The following is an 18,855-nucleotide window of genomic DNA, read 5'->3' on the forward strand; positions in this document are numbered from 1 at the left end:
ACTTGTGAGTGATGCCAAGAGCGTGTAGCCAGGGGAAGTTCATTCTTCAATCTTAGCCCTCAGAGTGCCGAGAGTAGTTGGAAAAAAAAAACAGCCTTAGAAAGACTGGCACTGAACTGTGATCCAGATGACTACATGTCCTCATCCTCCAGCTTTGTGGACAAATGTCTGGGACAGGCAGTAACATCCGCACTTACCACTGGCTATGGTGATTCCTCCAGCTGTTATCTTAGTGGAGCATGAGAAGCGATGCAAAAGCCTTCCCTCAAAATTTGCCCTCAAAGATGGTCCTCTACTTCTTATTTTTCTCAATTTCATTTTTAACAAATATTAAACACTAAGGGAAGCGAGTGTGCAAAATGCTTGTTTAACTTGTAATTGCTTGGTGATGACTGTTTAACATCTTTCCAAAACACAAAAAATTAATTCATAAAGAATTTAAAAAACTTTGGAACACCAAGAAATGCATTTTCAAAGTCATTTCATCTCTTGAATGAAGGTTAGAGGGAAAGATAAAATATTTAAAAACCATGAATAGGATTTCTTCCCAGGCCAAACAGGCTTAACTCTGGTGTTTATGATATGCACACGAGTATCTGGAATGATAGTACCCAATACCTCCCCTTCCAGACCTGCCACGTTTACAGCAGAAAATAACCGTCTTTTTCATACAGAGCAAAAGATTTTTGTAGTGCTCTGTGCAGTGTCATTGTATTAAGTGTGTATACTCAGAGTAATAACAAAGCTTTGTTTCTGATGTTGAGAACCAGTTCATGGTGTTCTTCACATTGAAATATTACCAAGGAGTTACGTGAGTGCTCATGTTTAGAATTGAAACACTTGTAATAGTGGAAAAAATAACTTGCACATACCTTTCTTTCATTACAGAGGCTCTCAAGCCGTTAAGAAATACAGATTGCTGAGTAGACCCACATGTCAAGTTTGAGACCCCGACAGCAAAGAGTGCCCATCCATTCCAGCAGTTCAGTTTACTCCTTCCACAAGGGTTTTTGAATAAAATCCATTTCCATCATATACTTACCCAGCCTTTTAAAATCTTGTTTTACTACAGTGCTCCCTGAAGCATATTTTCAAAGCAACATTTCTATTTTACTTTGGGTTTAGTACACCACAGACATTTTTAGTGATCAAATTAGAGAGTGCAGTTAAAGATGGGTAGCAAACAGGCCCTAATAGTTTTGACATGATTGTTAAGTGTGTTTCCACAAAATGTAGTTTGAAAGGAAAACAGTGTACCAACACACGCATAATCTGTATTTCCCTGTATAAAATGGAAATGCTAAATATTTTAAGAATGGAGTATAAAGTGTGACTCTCTTAACACTGTAGATAGGTAGCAAAAGAAGACCCATCTATGATGTGTGGGCAGTGGAAAGGGTGTTAGAAAACAAGCCAGGAGAGTATTTCAGATGACCTTTTTTGTCTTGATTCTTTCTCTTACTTTGTTGGCAAACAATCTCCAAAAAAATACCTCTCTTACATAAAGTCTAAGTTTATATTTATATTTTAAATCTAATTGAAGTTACCCCAAATAATATGACTGTAACTGATTATTTTTTTAAACTGCTTTTGTAGATTTTGGTTGTTTTATTTGCATGGTCTTTTAATTTGGTGTTTATTCTAGGATGGGAGCATGTTTGTCTTGGTGATGTATCCCTGGAAGATAGCAAGCACCATCATTTCAGTCACATCATGCAATGTTTTAAACTTACATAAGAAACACCTGGGATTGAGTAGTACTTCAGAGCAGATCATCCAGAACAGTTCTGGCTCTCAATCAGACTCAGTGCAATAGCAAAGTATTTAATTTCTTAGTTCATTTTACGTATGTGCCACTGAATACTGTAAAAATACACTGCTACTGAGTGTATCGCAGATTTATTAAGTGTATAGTTACTGGAATGGTTTTCTTCAGTTCCAGACTTGATGTTATGTAAATATATATATAATGTAAATACCATAAATACAAACAGATACTTTGTCTCTACAGATACAGAAAGGTTTATTAAGTGAAAGGAGAGAAGGGGACTACAGGTAGTTAAGATTTATATACATATAGTGCCTATACTTATACTTGAAGGAGTTAAATGGAGTCTAGATATTTTTTTAAATATATGACTCCATTAATTATAGAATTCATCCACCCATAAAGGAGGATGTTTACATAAGTGTATTTGACACCATTTAATTATACAGTCATCACTGTAACAAAGAATTACTTTGCCCTTGTCTATTTTAATGGTACTTTATAACTGAAGAAAATAATAGCACTTTGAAATGAAATGTTAAAATAATCAGCTTACATATTAAAAGTACTTTCAGGAGAAAAAACATTATGTACTCTATGATATCTAAATATCAGGGGTAAAAATCAAGAAGAAAATAGTTAAAAAGAAGGGCTCTTGAGAATACAAAAGTGTTGAAATCTGTAGTGAGAAGGTCACCAGTGCATTAAAGTAGTAACTCAAATAGGATATTCCAAAATCACTATATAGTTATATGATGCTAATATTGAACAATGCCTTTCTCACAGCAAATATCAATAAAGAACTCCTCTGTAAATGGGTATTAAAGGAGGTCACAGCATTATAAGCTGTAATCAGAATCCTTTACAGTATATGGCAGTGCAGAGATAAGTCATCGATGTTTGAAGCAGTTAAAAAACAATCCTCTGTGACAGTACATAAAGAATTATACATCCTTATAACTAAAGACAGTGTCTTCACAAGTCTCTACAAGAGACTATGTCTTGTGCACGTTAACGTTTTTGAGGGTTCTCATCGTATAAAGCCTTCACTTTGGAATTTCCAGGCTAAGCTACTTAATAGTGCCAGCCTAAAATTTCCTTTCTTTCAGCTTCTTCTTAGAGCTCATATCTTATTTTATGAAACGAATGTCTAAAGTTTCTAACACATTCTTGAGAAATATTTCCCTCATTACTTAAAAAGATAAAATTAGGATTCTTAAAAACCACAGGATCCAAAAATCCCTGCTGGGTTGTGTGGAATGCTCCAGCTGAGATAATATAATAGTCTGTTACTCGAGGGAGATACTTGCCAGTGTTTGATCTAGAACTAGTCAGTTAAATATAATTTTGAGCATATCTGCATTTTAGGATAAAATATTACTAAAACATGCATATATGTTGCAGGTTTAACAGAGAAGACCTTTCTTTTTATGTTATATGTGGTCTTCAAGAATTGCGTAATGTTGTGCTGACGAAGCCACTTGTTTTGCAATTGCAATTCAAAATGCAGTTCAGATTCAGTCAAGACAATTTACTCTTTGCTTCCATTTGTTTTTGCACTATATTCGCACAATTATAATCATTCAGGCACCCAGCTGTTTGTATCCTGTCTCTCTGACATGTTTTTGTAAATGATTTCTTTTGTAAGAAATTAAGTAGGTCAGTCAAATTCCAGCATGCTATGAATCAAGTGGCCCAGATTTATTTCAGTGCAAGCCATTACATTCAGGTTGTCCTTTACTGAGTCATGCATGATCAGCAATGGAAGGACATACAGAAACTCCCTGAACTTGGGCAATCAAGATAAAGGTCAGGACACTCACAGTCCATTTCTCTTCTGCTTTTCGTGCTTTCTCAAAAAGGGCAAAGACCCAATGCAGAGCCACAGCACCATTACTCTTGCCGATCACAAAGTTCCTAATATCAAGAAATTCCTGTTTATTTTACTGACTAGCTAGCAGAAGAGGTCCTTGTTGGCGGCAGTGATATTTTTAGATGCATTTTATAGAGTTTATTATGATATGTAGAATGTAGGAAGCATGTCATGTTTTTAGAGTAGGTGTCTCAAAGGAACAAAATAATTTAGAAGCCCAGTGTATCATTCTCCCCATTTCTTCTGCCTTCTGCTTGTTATTCTCAAAGGGTTATGTGCACAGTAGACTTTTACTTAGATTGTAAACTTCTGAGGACAGAACCAGTCTTTTGCTTCATGCCTGTGTATGTATGCGTGCATGCCTGAGCGTATGATCTAGCACTGGAGAGCCCTGGACTATGCTCTACATAAAATAAAAATATAGGTAGTAAATAGTAGCGATGCGTGGTCTTAATGTGGTTATCTGTTATCGCTGCTGCTCTGTGTCCTTTCTTCTCCAAATTGGTGAAGGCAATTGCCATTGGTGGCCAGCATATATCAGTTTTATGTCAAATGTTTTAAATCTTTTGTTAGCTATCCTTTATGTAAATAAAACCGGTGCACGCTAGAATAATTTTTTTACATACCCTTTCTGTATCCATTCTCTGTATATTTCCTCCCACTTGTTTTTCTCTTTCTACCTTTTGGGCGGTTTCCCTGTGTAACACTAACAAATATATTATTTGCTGTCATGTTCTTCCTTTCTTAGTTTTAAAAAAGAGTCTGCAGAACATATGTATGCATCTACAGTATTGTAGTTGGAGCTAATTCAGAATCCTGAAATTATTGCCTTTTTTTTTTTTTAATTTGACCTTTTTTAAACGCTGTAATAAGGGGATGGAGTTCCAGACCAGGATGATCTGCTCTGACTATGTAGGGCTGTCAGAGTTTTCCGCTGTTTCTCAAAGAGAGTTTTGACATCTTTATGTACAATGAATCCCCAACCTTGGAGATATTCAGAAGCCATCTGGACATGGTCCTGGGCAGCTGGCTCTAGGTAACCCTGCTTGAGCAAGAGGATTGGACCGAATGACATCTGCTGGTCCCTTCCAACCTCAACTGTTCTGTGTTCCTGTGAACCTCTAACTGCATGTCTCATCTGTCCTATTCATGACTGACTGTTCCATTTCTGTGAGGGTTGATACTGCCTCAAAAGACCTGTACCTGATTCTGTTCACAGATATATCCCTTCTTACTATCTAATGTCTCAATGTATCCTCCTCCAGATCAATTCAAAGTTAATAGGTCTCAATTCATGTATAAAGTTAGTGTCAGAGGGTCTATATGGAACGCGTGTTACCTTTCCTTTCTTTCGCTTTTCCTTGAAATCCTTAGTTCAAATCTAGTCATGCATTCTCATTCCCATGCCACAATAATTGAGGTTTAATCACTTCAAAATTCACCTGGATTCTTTGAAAATCTAGCTTTTTTGAGAGAAAAAGAGTCAATGTTATGCTAGTTTATCATTTGAACATGGCCTCCAACTATAATGGAGGGCTCTAGAGATTACTGTCTTTCAGATTTTGGAATGTACAAAATCATACTATAAATATTGTGAAATGACAGTGATTCCATATAGCTTTGCATGGTCATTGGTTTGCACAATGAATAAATTTTGTCACGTACTACCTTACAGTTGAGATGATGATCAGCAACGGTGCTTTGAATGTTTTCATTTTAATATGGAATTAATATGGAATGCTGCTGGACATAAATTGTCTTTCTTCTTATTCTCACAGCCATATGAGGGGCTCAGACTTCAGGACCTGCGAAGGCTTAAGGATATGCTGATTGTGGAATCTGCTGACATGCTCCAAGCCCCGCTCTTTACTGCAGAAGCTCTGCTTCGGGCACATGGTAATCATAAACCTTAAAGACTAAATAAACTTTTCAGCAAAATCAAAATTGCAGTTTTATGTTTACTTTTTATTTCCAAGTAAAAGATATGTAACGATTAATCACATGCCAGGAAACAGTTCACACAGTACTTCAGAAAGAAGTGCAGCTGCAGTACGTTGAAAAGCATTGAGGCAGACAGGGAAGCTGATAGGAAAGTGATTCAAACTAGGAGTTATAATGGAAGACATTTTAACTTAAGCAGTATGGGGAAACAGAGCTTTTCTATTTTAGTGAGAGACACAGAAGTAGAACTTCCATGGGTTTATATGTCAAAAAAGTCAAATTTATTGTACCTATTTTTGTCAGACCATTGGGTTTCTGCCACTATATATTTGTGTATTAAACTGAATCAAATTTTTATTTATTTATTTATATTTTGTTGCAATGGAAGCAGTCTGACCATTGTAATAAATGGTTGGAAATTGCCTTGGGGTTTAAAGCACACGAGTGCATGTCCTTTGAAGGATTTTTATAGTTACTCTTTTAATACAGGGTATACTTTTCTGTATGTATATCTGTAACCAGTTTAATTTCACTGAAATCAGTGTGTGCTCTTGTTGTATAATTTAAACTGGGGTTGTCAGAATGGGGATATGCTGAATTCAGTGTGTTCGCTCCAGACAAAAGTATCTCTGAAACTCAGTGGAAGCTTTAGGCTTTGATTTGCTAATTAAAAACTTATGCTCAGTGGAGCCATCTGCATTGTTACTATATGCCAAAGGAATTACTCAGGTAGTTAATGGTTTGCATGCTCATCACCTGAGTTGCTGAGTTAAGCTTTCATACCCTGTTATTTTTGTGGACTCTTTGTGAAAATAAAAGGGAAAGAGAAAAGGGAAAACGAAAAATATTGTTTTAAACCCTGAATGTTTGGCAGACTTCCATGAGGAGATATGGTACCTGAAACTCATTATTTTCAATAGTCGGTGTTCCTTTTAACACTGACTTAAGTGAACATGAACTTGTGCCAGTCTGATGATATTTAAGGCACAGTCTTTGCATATACGTTTTTTAATGTTGATTATTTGTTTAATTCTTAAAATGTATTTATAGTACGTGCAATATTTGAATGCTCTTTTGGATTCTCAGAATACCCTCATTAAGGCTAAATATTACTATATATTTGACTAAGCGGGTAGGCAGATTCTGTAACCTGTGCAGATATTTTGAAGAAGAAAATTGTGGCAACACTGTTCAAACACGCAGCACAGTCCATAGTAAGTCCAAAAGCAGTGAGGTTGATGTAAACTGCGCAGAAATGTCTGCTAGCATCTAGCAAGCAGGAGCGGAAAGTTGAGAAGAAACCAGTCTGTGTTGGAAAGGTCATTCTACTGATGTTGCCTTAGTGATGTAGTGGTAACTTAATGCAATTGGCCGGTGCAGAGAAAGAAGCACAGACAATTTGCAAGTCATGAGAAAGTCAACTATTTTGCCTGTAGCTGCAGTCATACACTGGAAATTATTCAAAGAAAATTTATTTTATTTGAAACAGAGACATAGAATTGCCTCAGCCTAGTAAAGGGTATAATTGAGCTATTTACAAAGGCTTAGACAATTGGGAAACATCAAATGCCAAATTGTAATGATTCTGCATTTAATCTTGAAATTCATAAAAGAGTAATGTGAAATCTTAACGTAATTCACGCTTAATTTATGAAAAGCATGTTTTAAATTCTTGGAAAGATCATTCTTCTGTACTCCTTTTAATAATTTTTAATGGCTACAGACACGGAATATTTAATCTAACAAACTTTGCTTTCTTTTATCATACAACTATAACTCTGAGAGTTAAGAGTGTATTTTTCTTTTCTTTTTTTTTTTAAAATTAAGAGACAGAAGTATGTACAGTTAGAGCCAAGATGAAAAAAAAAGTTATTATGGCAGTCATGAAAATAAATAACTTTACAGTATTTCTACAAGAACTTTTTGAACATTGTTCCTGTTTCTCTTCCAGTTCATTATACAGCAGCTGATTTCAGGATAAAAGAGAGGCAATTCAGCAAATATAACTACCTCGTATTTTACTAAAACTCGTAAGTTAGTAAAGAAAACACAGTAGAGTCCATTTAGTAGCATGTCTTAACCCAGGGTAATTTTAAAGATACAGTAGAAACAAAGGAGTTCAAGAAAACTTTTAGCAATTTTTTTCTGTATCTTAGAATCAGTCAGCTCCCCTCTGAAAGATTGTAAGCTCAGGGCGATTTGAAAAATGCTAATAAAATTTATAATTTTTGAAGTGTAAATATTGTTCAGGGTCTGTGTCTTTAAATAAATGTAATTAAACTAGCCCATTATATGTTTTAGCTTCGATAAATAAGCACCAGATCAGTAAATCATCTCCAGCTCAAAGGCTTTTTTCAATATTTTAATATTGGGAGGGAGCAGATTGTAGTATGAGAGCAATCATTACTCGACAGGGGCGATATTTTTACTAAGTTCAGTGCTTAGAACACTTTTTTTTTTTGGTCCAGCATTAATACAATATAGGGATACTATTTACCTTTTTCTGATAAAATCTAAAATTCAATAAAAATAGCACATATCTTAGGTTAATAACATTGAGTTTCAATTTGGAATACCTTACAACAAAAAAACAAAACACAAGTTTAAAATATTTTAAAAATTGGGAAATTTCTCTTTCCTTCTGAAATTGTAGTTGATCTGATCTGTGCATAGCGTTGATGGTTTTAGATTCAAATCCATATAGGAATTTTATCAATTTATCTTTAAATGACAACTTTTATGTATTTTTAATAGAAAAAAATCACTATTCTTGAGATATCCTTGGTATTACTCTTTGGAATCAGAAACAGAAAACATTTCAAACGATGATTAAGAAAGATTTGATTTAGTTTTAAGATCTTCGTACATAATAAAATTTGTTTCACTAGTTCTTTTTTGTATATAAATGGGCAGTGTTAATTATGAATAAAAGTAAAGCATTCAGTAACAATTATAGAATATAAATGTAATTATGATATATTTTTTGCAATCAGGTGGGGTTTTTTTCTTTTTTTTAACCAGAAATACATCACTCATATGTATATATAAAGACTGGTAACTCATTAGGTTGCAAATGTTTTTGTAATCCAGTTGTATCTTAGTCTTCTTTCGTTTGTAGCACTTGGCTTCATCTTCCTAAAAAAACCAACAATAGATAAAAGTGAATCCTTATTGAACAATTACTTTTTTCATAGAAAGGGAAAATATTGAAAATTCTGTGGTGCAAGAGTGTTCTATTTTGTTCTGTCTTTGCAAGTCACTGCAGTTCTTGTTTCTGATTGAGTCGCCTAGCTACTACAATTGCTGTAAATAAATAATAAAATATATTTTATTTAAGACTGATATTACAGGGGAAGGAGACGCTTGCGATGCAACTATTTACATAAATACATTGCATTATGTATTATCTTGGAATGTGTTCCATAAAATTTAATGTTTAAAGTTAACGTTCATTTATCCTTTATCGTGTTTATTTATTTCTAAAATTGTTTAGCTTATTGATTATATATTCTTTTGAGGGTGCGGTTACAGAATATATTTTAAACATTGTCTGCTGCGTAATTGCCTGTATCTGTATATTTCTTGAAGACTGGGACAGGGAGAAGTTGCTTGAAGCATGGATGTCGAATCCGGAGAACTGTTGCCAGCGTTCAGGGGTTCAGATGCCAACTCCCCCTCCGAGCGGATACAACGCGTGGGATACGCTCCCTTCCCCACGAACTCCCCGTACTACTCGCTCTTCTGTAACCTCCCCTGATGAAATCAGCCCCTCACCAGGAGACCTTGAGACAGCCGTGGTAAGTTTATAAATACGTCTGAAGCTAATGGGGCAAAAAAGCTTATTTCTAAACATAACACACCTACGTGGACAGGAGAGCCGCGTTGTCATCTCATTCTGAAAACATGTTTGTAAAGGTCTGAAGTGTTTCTCTTTCCAAAAGCGGCGAACAGAGAAGTTGCTGACACTTCTATGTAATTGACATTCTCTATAATAACACAGTCGAGCATCTGGCTAATACAAAGCACTCTCTTTTCACCTTGACTGTCCCTCACAAAGTAGCATTTTAGCTGACTACAGTCACATCAGTGCATTTGGCTCTTCTGAGCTTCTCTTCTCATCTCACTGAGTGAACTCTCACAAGATGTTCACTTTCATTGTATCCATTTCCCTGAATGTACTCAATGCTGTGAACTCTGCCTTTTGAAATTTTTTTCTTTAGAAAACAAAATTCTCTTTGTCTGCATTTTGAAATGTCAGCCCACTAGTGTACTGTAAGCTTATAATTACTTTTACTATGTGTGGGCTGCTTCAAGCGGTTTACAAGGCTATTGCAAATTTGAAATATGAAAGTGCCTTTCATTAAAATCAGTGTGGTTCTTTTGGAAGACAGAGTTCTCTTTTTAATAATCTGCAGCTGCAGCATTATAAAACTTTTGCTCCATGACCTAAGCATTTTGCTATAATATTATATGCAGTCTTGCAAATGGATCATCCCTAGATCTCATATTAAAATTAAGATTTTGCATTCCTGCATAGAAATCTTTTATTTCTTTAATTCTAAAATGCTGAAAAAGAAGCTATATAGAAGAAATAATGTTATCATGCATTTATTTACATTAGCAGTTAAACATTGTCCAGGAATATTTCGTAATTAAAATGTGTAATGAAAGATTACATGTCCTCAGTTTTACATTTTGTGTTTTCTTGGTCGCTGATGGTCCATGAGCCAGGAATGCAGGTTTGCGTAATGATCGCCATTCTAGATCTAGTGTGTCTAAATCCAAATCCAGAGTTACACATTTAATATTACATTTTGCTTAAAAATCTTATATGGAGCTATCAAAATAATATTTTCAAAATGTTGTGTATGAAGTAATACATATTTTTCTGAAGTCTCTCGGTCTGGCAGGAAAATGAAAACTAAAAGGAATAGATAAAATAAAACCACAAGCTGTAAAGCTCCTTTTCAGATTTCGCATTTATGTCCTATCTTATAATTAAAACTGTGCCAGTAAATATTCTGTACTTGATATTTTGAACTCAGGGCTTCATGAAATTCCTTATTTTAAGGTTACATTTTAAACAAAATTGAAAACTCTTATAAATTTAATAGTGAACATTTTTGACGCATTGTCAACTTCTAAAATATTTAATTGTGGCAAGACAATAAGCTGAAATGGCTGAAACGACAATAAAAGCCCTCATCAATTTTTACACTTTAAATGCCATCTTTTTTGGTTTGATTTTTTTTTTGGCTGTAACACAGTGCTTTTTAAAAGTGACATACTATAGGCTTTTATACTGTAGGTTTTTTGGAAATGTCCTATGTGTGTATAATATCTAATGTATAATATCTAATGTATTGAAAGTTGAAGTAAATTTTCCTGGAATCTTTGTTCCAATGGAAAGGAAAATTTGTTTGTACTCTTTGAAGAACATGAATATTTATTTTCACACCTGAGCACAAGCAATGAGTAGTTTCATCCCTATGCTTTAAATGTTTTCAGAGTAAGGGTCTTAATATTCAATATTATTTTTTCTGTACTACCTAGTTGTATGAAATTCAGCAGTGGTATCTTCTGTTGGAATATTTGTAGCTTAACTTATTCTTTATTTTAATCGAAAACCTCAAAGTATTTAAAAAAAATAGTATTCATGTAGATTATTACTTAAAATAGTTGCTGCTGTTGCACAACCGGATTTCTCCGCCTTGATTTGGACCTGATTGTGTGAGATGCTAAACATTTCCTGTAGCCTCTGTCATCCCCAAACTCCATTTCTGGCTGCCTGTGAAGCTGGTGAAAAATTCAGATCCCTTTTGTCCGTAGAACTCTAACTTCAAGGTCCCAGGCTTTGTAGGGTGAAGCACTTACTGAGCGGGAGGACACAATGGAAGGCACCCCAAAATGTGCGGTTTGGATACGAAGGTGTAGAAACAGAGATACATAATCTTTCCCATTTGTATTTCTATAGCTTAAATAACTTTTTTTTTCTGGGTATGGTTAGATTTTTTTCCCCTTCGGAGCACTTTAAATTTTTGCTGAGATTTTCCAATGTAACATGTCCTGCTAACAATATGAAAGGCTTTAGGTATTTCTTAATCAGAAGTATTTTTTTCATCCACAGTGTGGCATTTGTATGTGTAATATTTCTGTATTTGAAGACCCAGTGGATATGCCTTGTGGACATGACTTCTGCAGAGCATGCTGGGAGGCGTGAGTATATGCACTTTTATATCTTTTGAGAAACTTTCACTTTGCCATTTTGAAGAGGAAATGGCAGAGACCATAAACAGCTCATGTTAAAGTACTGCTTTCATTTCAAAGAGTTTCTGGTTTGACCCCATCGAATATTTAAGCTGTCACTCAAAGTGGCCATCAACTGTTCTAGGCTTACATAATGTTTGGTTTGGTCCTGATTCAGCAAAACTCTTAAGCCAAAGTTTAAAGCCTGTGTGTAAGTAGATGAACCTACTCTTGATTTGCTCAGTGTATGTGTGATGTTGGCGGCACTGGGGTTTACACTTGCTAAATTAAGCACATGCTTAATTCCGTCTCTTAGTTTAGCACACTGAACTTCGGTATCGTAAATCCATTTCCAGAGAAGCAATTAACATGCTTTCTTACATTGAGGGCTAATAATCGAGGAGCAGATTTAGCTCAAAAGTTCTATTAATGTAATGCTCTTGTTACTACGTATTTTTTTTAAAGTCAGAATAGTCGTGCTAGTAAAAAAATCAGACATGGATAATTATGCTAGTATAAATATTAATCATACTTCCTGGGAATAATTATATCTGTATGCAGTGCCTTTATATTCATCTTTGTCCCCATTCAGGAGATTCTTCTACTTGAACTGGACCACTATAGTGTCTTGTTACAGTGTCGTATCAGCACAGCTAGTCCTACTGCAGATCAGCCCAATTTATATGGACCCATTCGTCCTGTGTTAAGGAAGAGCACTTTCTTTTCCATATGAGCTTGTAGAAGGCAATTCTTTTCAGTGGCAAGGAAATTAATAGTTCTGTTGTCTTGCAAATTGTTATGCAGCGGTGTACAAGTTACCAAGAGATCACTGGCTTGACATGGTGCTTCTAATTTGGGTGCTGGACTATGCGTACTGCAATTTGTGAGTGTACTCTGAGCTACAGTTCAATGTCAAGCAAGTGTTTGCGGTGGCACATCTAGGGTGGGATTCATCTTTCTGAGCCGGTAGCCAGGACTGAGTTATCCCATTCTAAGATGTGAATCTAAGTTGGGATGAACGGGCAAGTCTCTCTTCCTTAACTATTAAAGGATCCCAGATGACTAACTTAGAATAGCTTCCTGTCCTTTAGATGATTAAAGTTAGGTGAGATAGGTATCATCCTTGGTGTCAGATTAATAAGTAAGTTCCAGCTTTTAAACTACACAACCTTGTGCACTTGTTAGTTGAAGTCCAGCTTTCAGCAGATTTTTGAGCTCGTTCTGTCTTGCATTCTGGTGCTTAGGGACTACAACGGTCTCCATTTAGAAATTTGTTTCCAAGAGCAGACCTATTTTGACTAGCACAGTTGTAAAAATTAATTGCATATGAAATTAATTATTTCCTAGATTAATTACACTTACACGTTCCGTTTCTGATTTAAGTTAGAAGTAATGCTCAGTTTAATTAAACATTGCATAGCTGTCTGATAAATGGCAAGGATGGAAACCACAAACAGAGAGGGCTAAGCATAACTGATGGTGCTCACTTTTGAACCATGGCACTGTTCTTTTGGGGTTTTTTTAATTATGCTGTTCATCAAATCTGTAGCCCTTTTGAGCAGAAAGGGATCCTTCCTATTCTTTGTTTAAAAATTGATTAATGTGAATATATGTGAACCTGGTATAAAGTATTCAGCAGCCTTTTAATTTTTACTTTTTATTCACAAATACTGACTGACAAAATTCTGGCAGATTTTTGAATCTGAAAATTCAGGAGGGTGAAGCTCACAACATTTTTTGCCCAGCATATGATTGTTTCCAGCTTGTGCCTGTAGACATCATAGAAAGTGTGGTTTCCAAGGAGATGGACAAAAGATATCTTCAATTTGACATTAAGGTAAATTATCAAACTGTTCTTGTACTCTTGAACTGTATTTCATTTTATAAAAAATAACTTAAAAGTTCTGTGTGAAATGCTGCAATATATCTGTAACTTTCCAACTAAAAATTCATAAATTAATATATACACTGAATTATTGGATGTTCTTATATGTCATAATACCAATGTTTGACAGACCACTGAAAAAAAGAAAGAACATTATATTTATTTCTTTAGCACAAATGCAATACTTCCATAATGTGTAACCTAATGCAGTATTAATAAAATTATTTGATCAAACTAATGTTTGTAACAGGTGATACGAAGCTTTTAATCAGACAGTCTTGTTTGTGTTGGCAATCTAAAATTTTTAAGTTTTTGGATTATTTTTATTACCAAGAGACTGTTTACATTTAGAAATAGTACCTATTTCCATTTTAAAAATTTATTAGTACAAGTGAATTTTTTTTCCATCCAATGCTTGATATGATTGCTATATACAGGAAGAGAAGTAGGAAAACCTGGATTTGGTTTTCCTGTTTGATTTTTAATGCGTTTAGTTCCATCATTGCAACTTTTTTTTAAAGCAATCTTTTAATTCACCCTTTTTCTTTTACACTGGTGTAGTAATGAACTAGTCTTTGAGATAACGTACTACTTTATCAGTGGTGGCAGGGCAAAAGAAAGTAGAGAAATATTTTTTTTTTTACAATACAGTACTTTCTCTGTGTGACAAGTCACTTTAATACACAGTAACAGAGTCTTACACAGTGAGATGCAAATTAAATTACCAGATACGATTAATCTTGTACATCTTCATATTTCAAGTGGCTGGTGATCAGCATTGGTTTGAAGCAAAGTAGTGAAAGTTCCTTTTACTCCTCATTTGTTAGATGTAAGTTTTACAAAAGAAGATCTGCTACATTAATCAAAAAAGATTGGAGGTAAATTCCTGAGTTAGTCTAGTTCTGATTTCAAGTTTATTGTGGGTGGGATATATTGTGGGATTTTTGTTTTAATCAGTAAGGTTTTAATTATTTTTGACTACAAGAGTTGGTTCTGTTAATGAGTGTATTACTAGAGCCTATAGAGTAGAAGTTTACAGTAAGCCATATCACAAAGAAATTGACTTGCACACATTGAACATTTTGTTTGGGTTGTAAGTCATTTGCATCTTAGCATAAGTCTGAAGTACTGTTATTTTTATTTTTTTTTTAAATTAAGGTGGAGATCAAATTACTCCATTTTAATAAGTTTTTTAAAACCTATCAAAGTAGCTACAAGCAGCTATGCATTTTGGCTTTGGTCCTTCAAAGGAAGATTATGAATACAGATTGGTTTATATCAATGATGAGCTCTGGTCTTATGTGGTAAAATATTTTCCTTTTCTCCCCCCAGGCCTTTGTTGAAAATAATCCTGCTATTAAATGGTGTCCCATACCGGGCTGTGAAAGAGCAGTAAGGCTAACAAGACAAGGATCGAATTCAACAGGATCAGATACACTCAGTTTCCCAATGTTAAAAGCCCCAGCTGTAGATTGTGGAAAAGGACATCTTTTCTGCTGGTTAGTACTAGAAAATTACCTACATCTGCATAAACTCACAGTCACTGCTATTCCAGGGATTAATTAAAAAGTCCCACTTAGAATCAAGTGTGCTACAAAAATGTGTATGGGATGGTATGTGACTGTACTATCCTGTATCCATGCACGAAATAACCTCATGTGCACAAATATTTTAGTATTTTGGAGCACAGCAAAGGTTTATAAGTACTGTCTTACTCATTATTGCCTTTGTCAGATGCAAAACAGTGGTATGGAGTGTTGTGATGTTCTGTTCTGAGGGGACAGAGAAGCAGTGGGATATTGGTGGAGGGATTTTTGTGTCTGCTCTGGATAGTTGTTGTATAATTGAAACATGGCACGTTCTGAATTGTAGCACAGAAAACCAGCAATTTTTATCTCTTTCTGAGTTTTGGTAGAATCACATCAAAGAACCTGGAGTTTAAACAGGACTATGGAGGACCTTTTGCTTCATACATAGGTATTCTGTTTGCAGGATCACTCCAATCATTGTTTCACTTCAGGATCAGTACTTTTTCTTTATGTTATCTTCTATTGAGTCTTAAGATGAATACAAGCTCAAGAAGGAGTAAAAAGCCAAGATATTAAAAAACATCTCTCAGAGTGCCTATCTTCAGCACTTCCAAGGAAAGGACAACAGCAGTATCAACAAAAGCAAAAAAGCGGTGGGATGTTTTTCTGAAGTGCAGAGCAAAGCCCTAGTTCCTTTAGATTATCTGACTGACAATTTATGGCTATTGTAGTGGGACATCCTTTTCACTGCTGGAAGATCAAAAAGGGTCAACCAAAGTATAGACATGCAGACAAGCTGAGTAATCCTTCTTTTCATTTTTCAATTGAAACTGTGATGCAAGAAGAAGATATCCTGAATAATCTCCTTGATTCCAAATATCATAAGACTCTTAATGAAATGCTTCTGATTTTAGTTCTTTACTCACATGAATGGAAAGGAAGAAGGAACAAGAGGAAAGCAGACATAATGAAACAACCACAAAAGACAGAACTTCTTGGAAAGAGGTTGTTCACAATGGATGGAGAACTCGAGGAAAAAACAAATCCTATGGAAACAAACCAGAAACTGTTTTTTACCAGTGAAGATATAACAAACCTTAGTACTATTCCACAAGAAGGTACCATCCTCTCATCCTTGCTCCCTCCCTGATTACAGACAGGGAATCAATTTTTCTGTTAACCCGAATGACAGAGCTTGAGACCACTTTAGTGTAATATTGACATGGTCCTTCAGATGTTGGCAGCTTCTGCTTCCTTTACATGGGCTGAATGTACTAGCTCCCCAGAATGTCCTCTGAGCGCCTACTTTTTACGAGAAATGTCTTTTTTATGTTTCCTGATAAAATATTCTGAATGTTCTTTTTATGGTAATGCTTTAAGGTACTGCACAAGCAAATACTGTTAAGGTCTTGAAAAAGACCTCATTTTAGCAGTAAAACATCCAAGAAGGCATTTCCAAGGCCTTTTTTTCATCCCCACAAAAGTGAACTAAGAGTATCAGCAATGGCAAGAAAGTTCTGCTAGCAGCCAAAGCATCGTGCAGTACTATAAATCAGAACCATTTGCTGAGGACAGCCATATTAGTCTTACAGTACAATAACCCCGTGCATGAATGAGTTCCTCGGGAGAAAAAGTGTATTCTCGGTTCAGAGGGTTTTCATCATTACTGTATGCTTCAAGGGAGCTTGCTTTATATCTTTAAAGTTCAATCAACACATGCCACAGTTACAGTTCCATATTTATGTCAGTTCTGCAATTTCACCCAGGTAATCTACAGCTTAGACATTGTAATAGCAACTGATACTGCATTTAATAAGAGATTCTTCAGAATTTATGCATTAGAAAACTCCAACCAACCCCTAGATAATCACTTGCTTTTTTTGGATCTGTAGCCTTCCTACTTGTAAAGCAAGAAATTCCTGAGCCTATTGAGCAATTTTTTTTGTTTTATGGAGAAGTAGGAATGTTACTCTTAAATACAGAGTTCCTTAGAATTTACTCATTTTTCATTACCCACCACTAACAGTGCCTTCAACAAAATGTAATCTGTTGTGACAAACACAAAATTCTATTCCCTTTCAGAAAAAGCATCCTGAGATACTTAAATGTAGTACAAATGAAAACTCTGCACAAATCCTACATCTTTATATTATCAGATACATTCAACACATGTTGATCAGATACCTTCAGCCTCTTCATGGTGCTTCAGAAGCACAAGGAATTGTAGCAAGCAGGCTTCTGGAAAATAGTCATAGCAGACAGTGCACACAGTTTTGCACCATCAGTGCTCGCTCCTTTCATCCTAGGTGGAGACAGAGGGGCAGAGTCTCCTTCTGTGGGAGAGACATCTCTTCAGGTGCACTTGAGAAGCCAATTATAAGTTGCAACAGTGTTCTGATGTTTTGATTCAGAATTCATTATATGACATAAATACTGTCATGAGGGGAAAGAAAATCCAGAACATCCATTCTTCTTGGATGATGCTTTTAGCCCTTCCATGAATTTTAACTTGTTGAAATTTGCTACAATTTCATTAAGTATGTAGTGCACCTTCAAATAAATCATCCTGCTGAGTAGTGAGGAAGGCAATCTTGGGAGGCTAACACTGTTAATTGTCACAGCTGTTTGACATTAGTTCCCTTCATTCAGTGCTGTCAGGGAGTCTATCCTAAATACAACTTTGTTTCATAAAAAGTTTTATGAGTGATAGGCTCATAAAACATACGGTATGAAACTTAATGCTCTTACTCTAGTAAAATGACATCCCAGTATAAAAATCCTTGTTTTGGGGTGGGCTGAGGAAAGAACTTCTTGCATGGGAAGTTGTTCTTCAACACTCTGTTGTGACTATCATATAAATCTAGATATGGATACATGAGAGATATATATATATATGATTGCACTTCAATAAAAATCCACAAATTTACAAATTTGAAAACATCTAAGACACAGCCTTCCCCCCCTCCGTCAGTAAAAGATTGACTAATCATCTTTTAACTTAGAACTAAGTTTGTTAAAGTTAATCTTTGCTAGTTTCATTCCTTTCTGGGAACAAATACTGTGTGAGAGGTCTTGACTCTCTTGAAGTCAATGATTTAAGTGTACTGTTGTCCCACGGAACGGAAAGGTGTCCGTTTTCAATCAGGGCTGAGATTGCCTTGTTACAGACTAGTTACTCGTTCCAGTACAATCTTTCCCAGCTACAGATCTTAAGTGTCTCCAAACCAGAGATCCTTTAAGCTTGTTTGATAGCAGACTAGCTAGTGGGGGAAAAAGCTGAAAACTGTTGCCATTATGTTTTCTTTGTTCCTGCGTTCCTGCTAAAGATGTGGATGAATGATCAGAAGGGTATTGATGCAGCTTCTGAATCTGCACTGCAGAGAGCAGTTCACCATTGGATCTGCAAAAAACTTAGTCTATGTTCTGATGCAGCTGGTACCCATCTGAAATACACTCCCTCTGAATTGTTTTGTTTGATGTGGCAGATGTCTGAGGCAATTTGCTGCCATTTCAGTAAAAAAGGGAGACATTACAGATCCAAAGTCTGTATTGATACATCTGCGCCAAAGCATCATCTGGAACCAATATATCTGCGACTACGCGTGAAAAGCTC

The 18,855-nt window shown here is 35.5% G+C and overlaps 1 protein-coding gene across 10 annotated transcripts in view; it reads left to right on the plus strand.

Moving 5' to 3' along the window:
• Nucleotides 1-18,855, plus strand: part of ANKIB1 (ankyrin repeat and IBR domain containing 1) — a 97,881-nt gene that overhangs the window by 62,068 nt on the left and 16,958 nt on the right. For all 10 annotated transcript variants that reach the window (XM_074574659.1, XM_074574664.1, XM_074574658.1 and 7 more), the window contains 5 exons: nt 5,420-5,537; nt 9,171-9,379; nt 11,710-11,798; nt 13,521-13,665; nt 15,046-15,212. In XM_074574659.1, coding sequence (XP_074430760.1) covers nt 5,420-5,537; nt 9,171-9,379; nt 11,710-11,798; nt 13,521-13,665; nt 15,046-15,212 — 728 coding nt within the window. The remainder of the gene's footprint in view (nt 1-5,419; nt 5,538-9,170; nt 9,380-11,709; nt 11,799-13,520; nt 13,666-15,045; nt 15,213-18,855) is intronic.

Source organism: Larus michahellis, chromosome 2 (assembly GCF_964199755.1).
Source record: "Larus michahellis chromosome 2, bLarMic1.1, whole genome shotgun sequence".
Taxonomy (NCBI): domain Eukaryota; kingdom Metazoa; phylum Chordata; class Aves; order Charadriiformes; family Laridae; genus Larus; species Larus michahellis.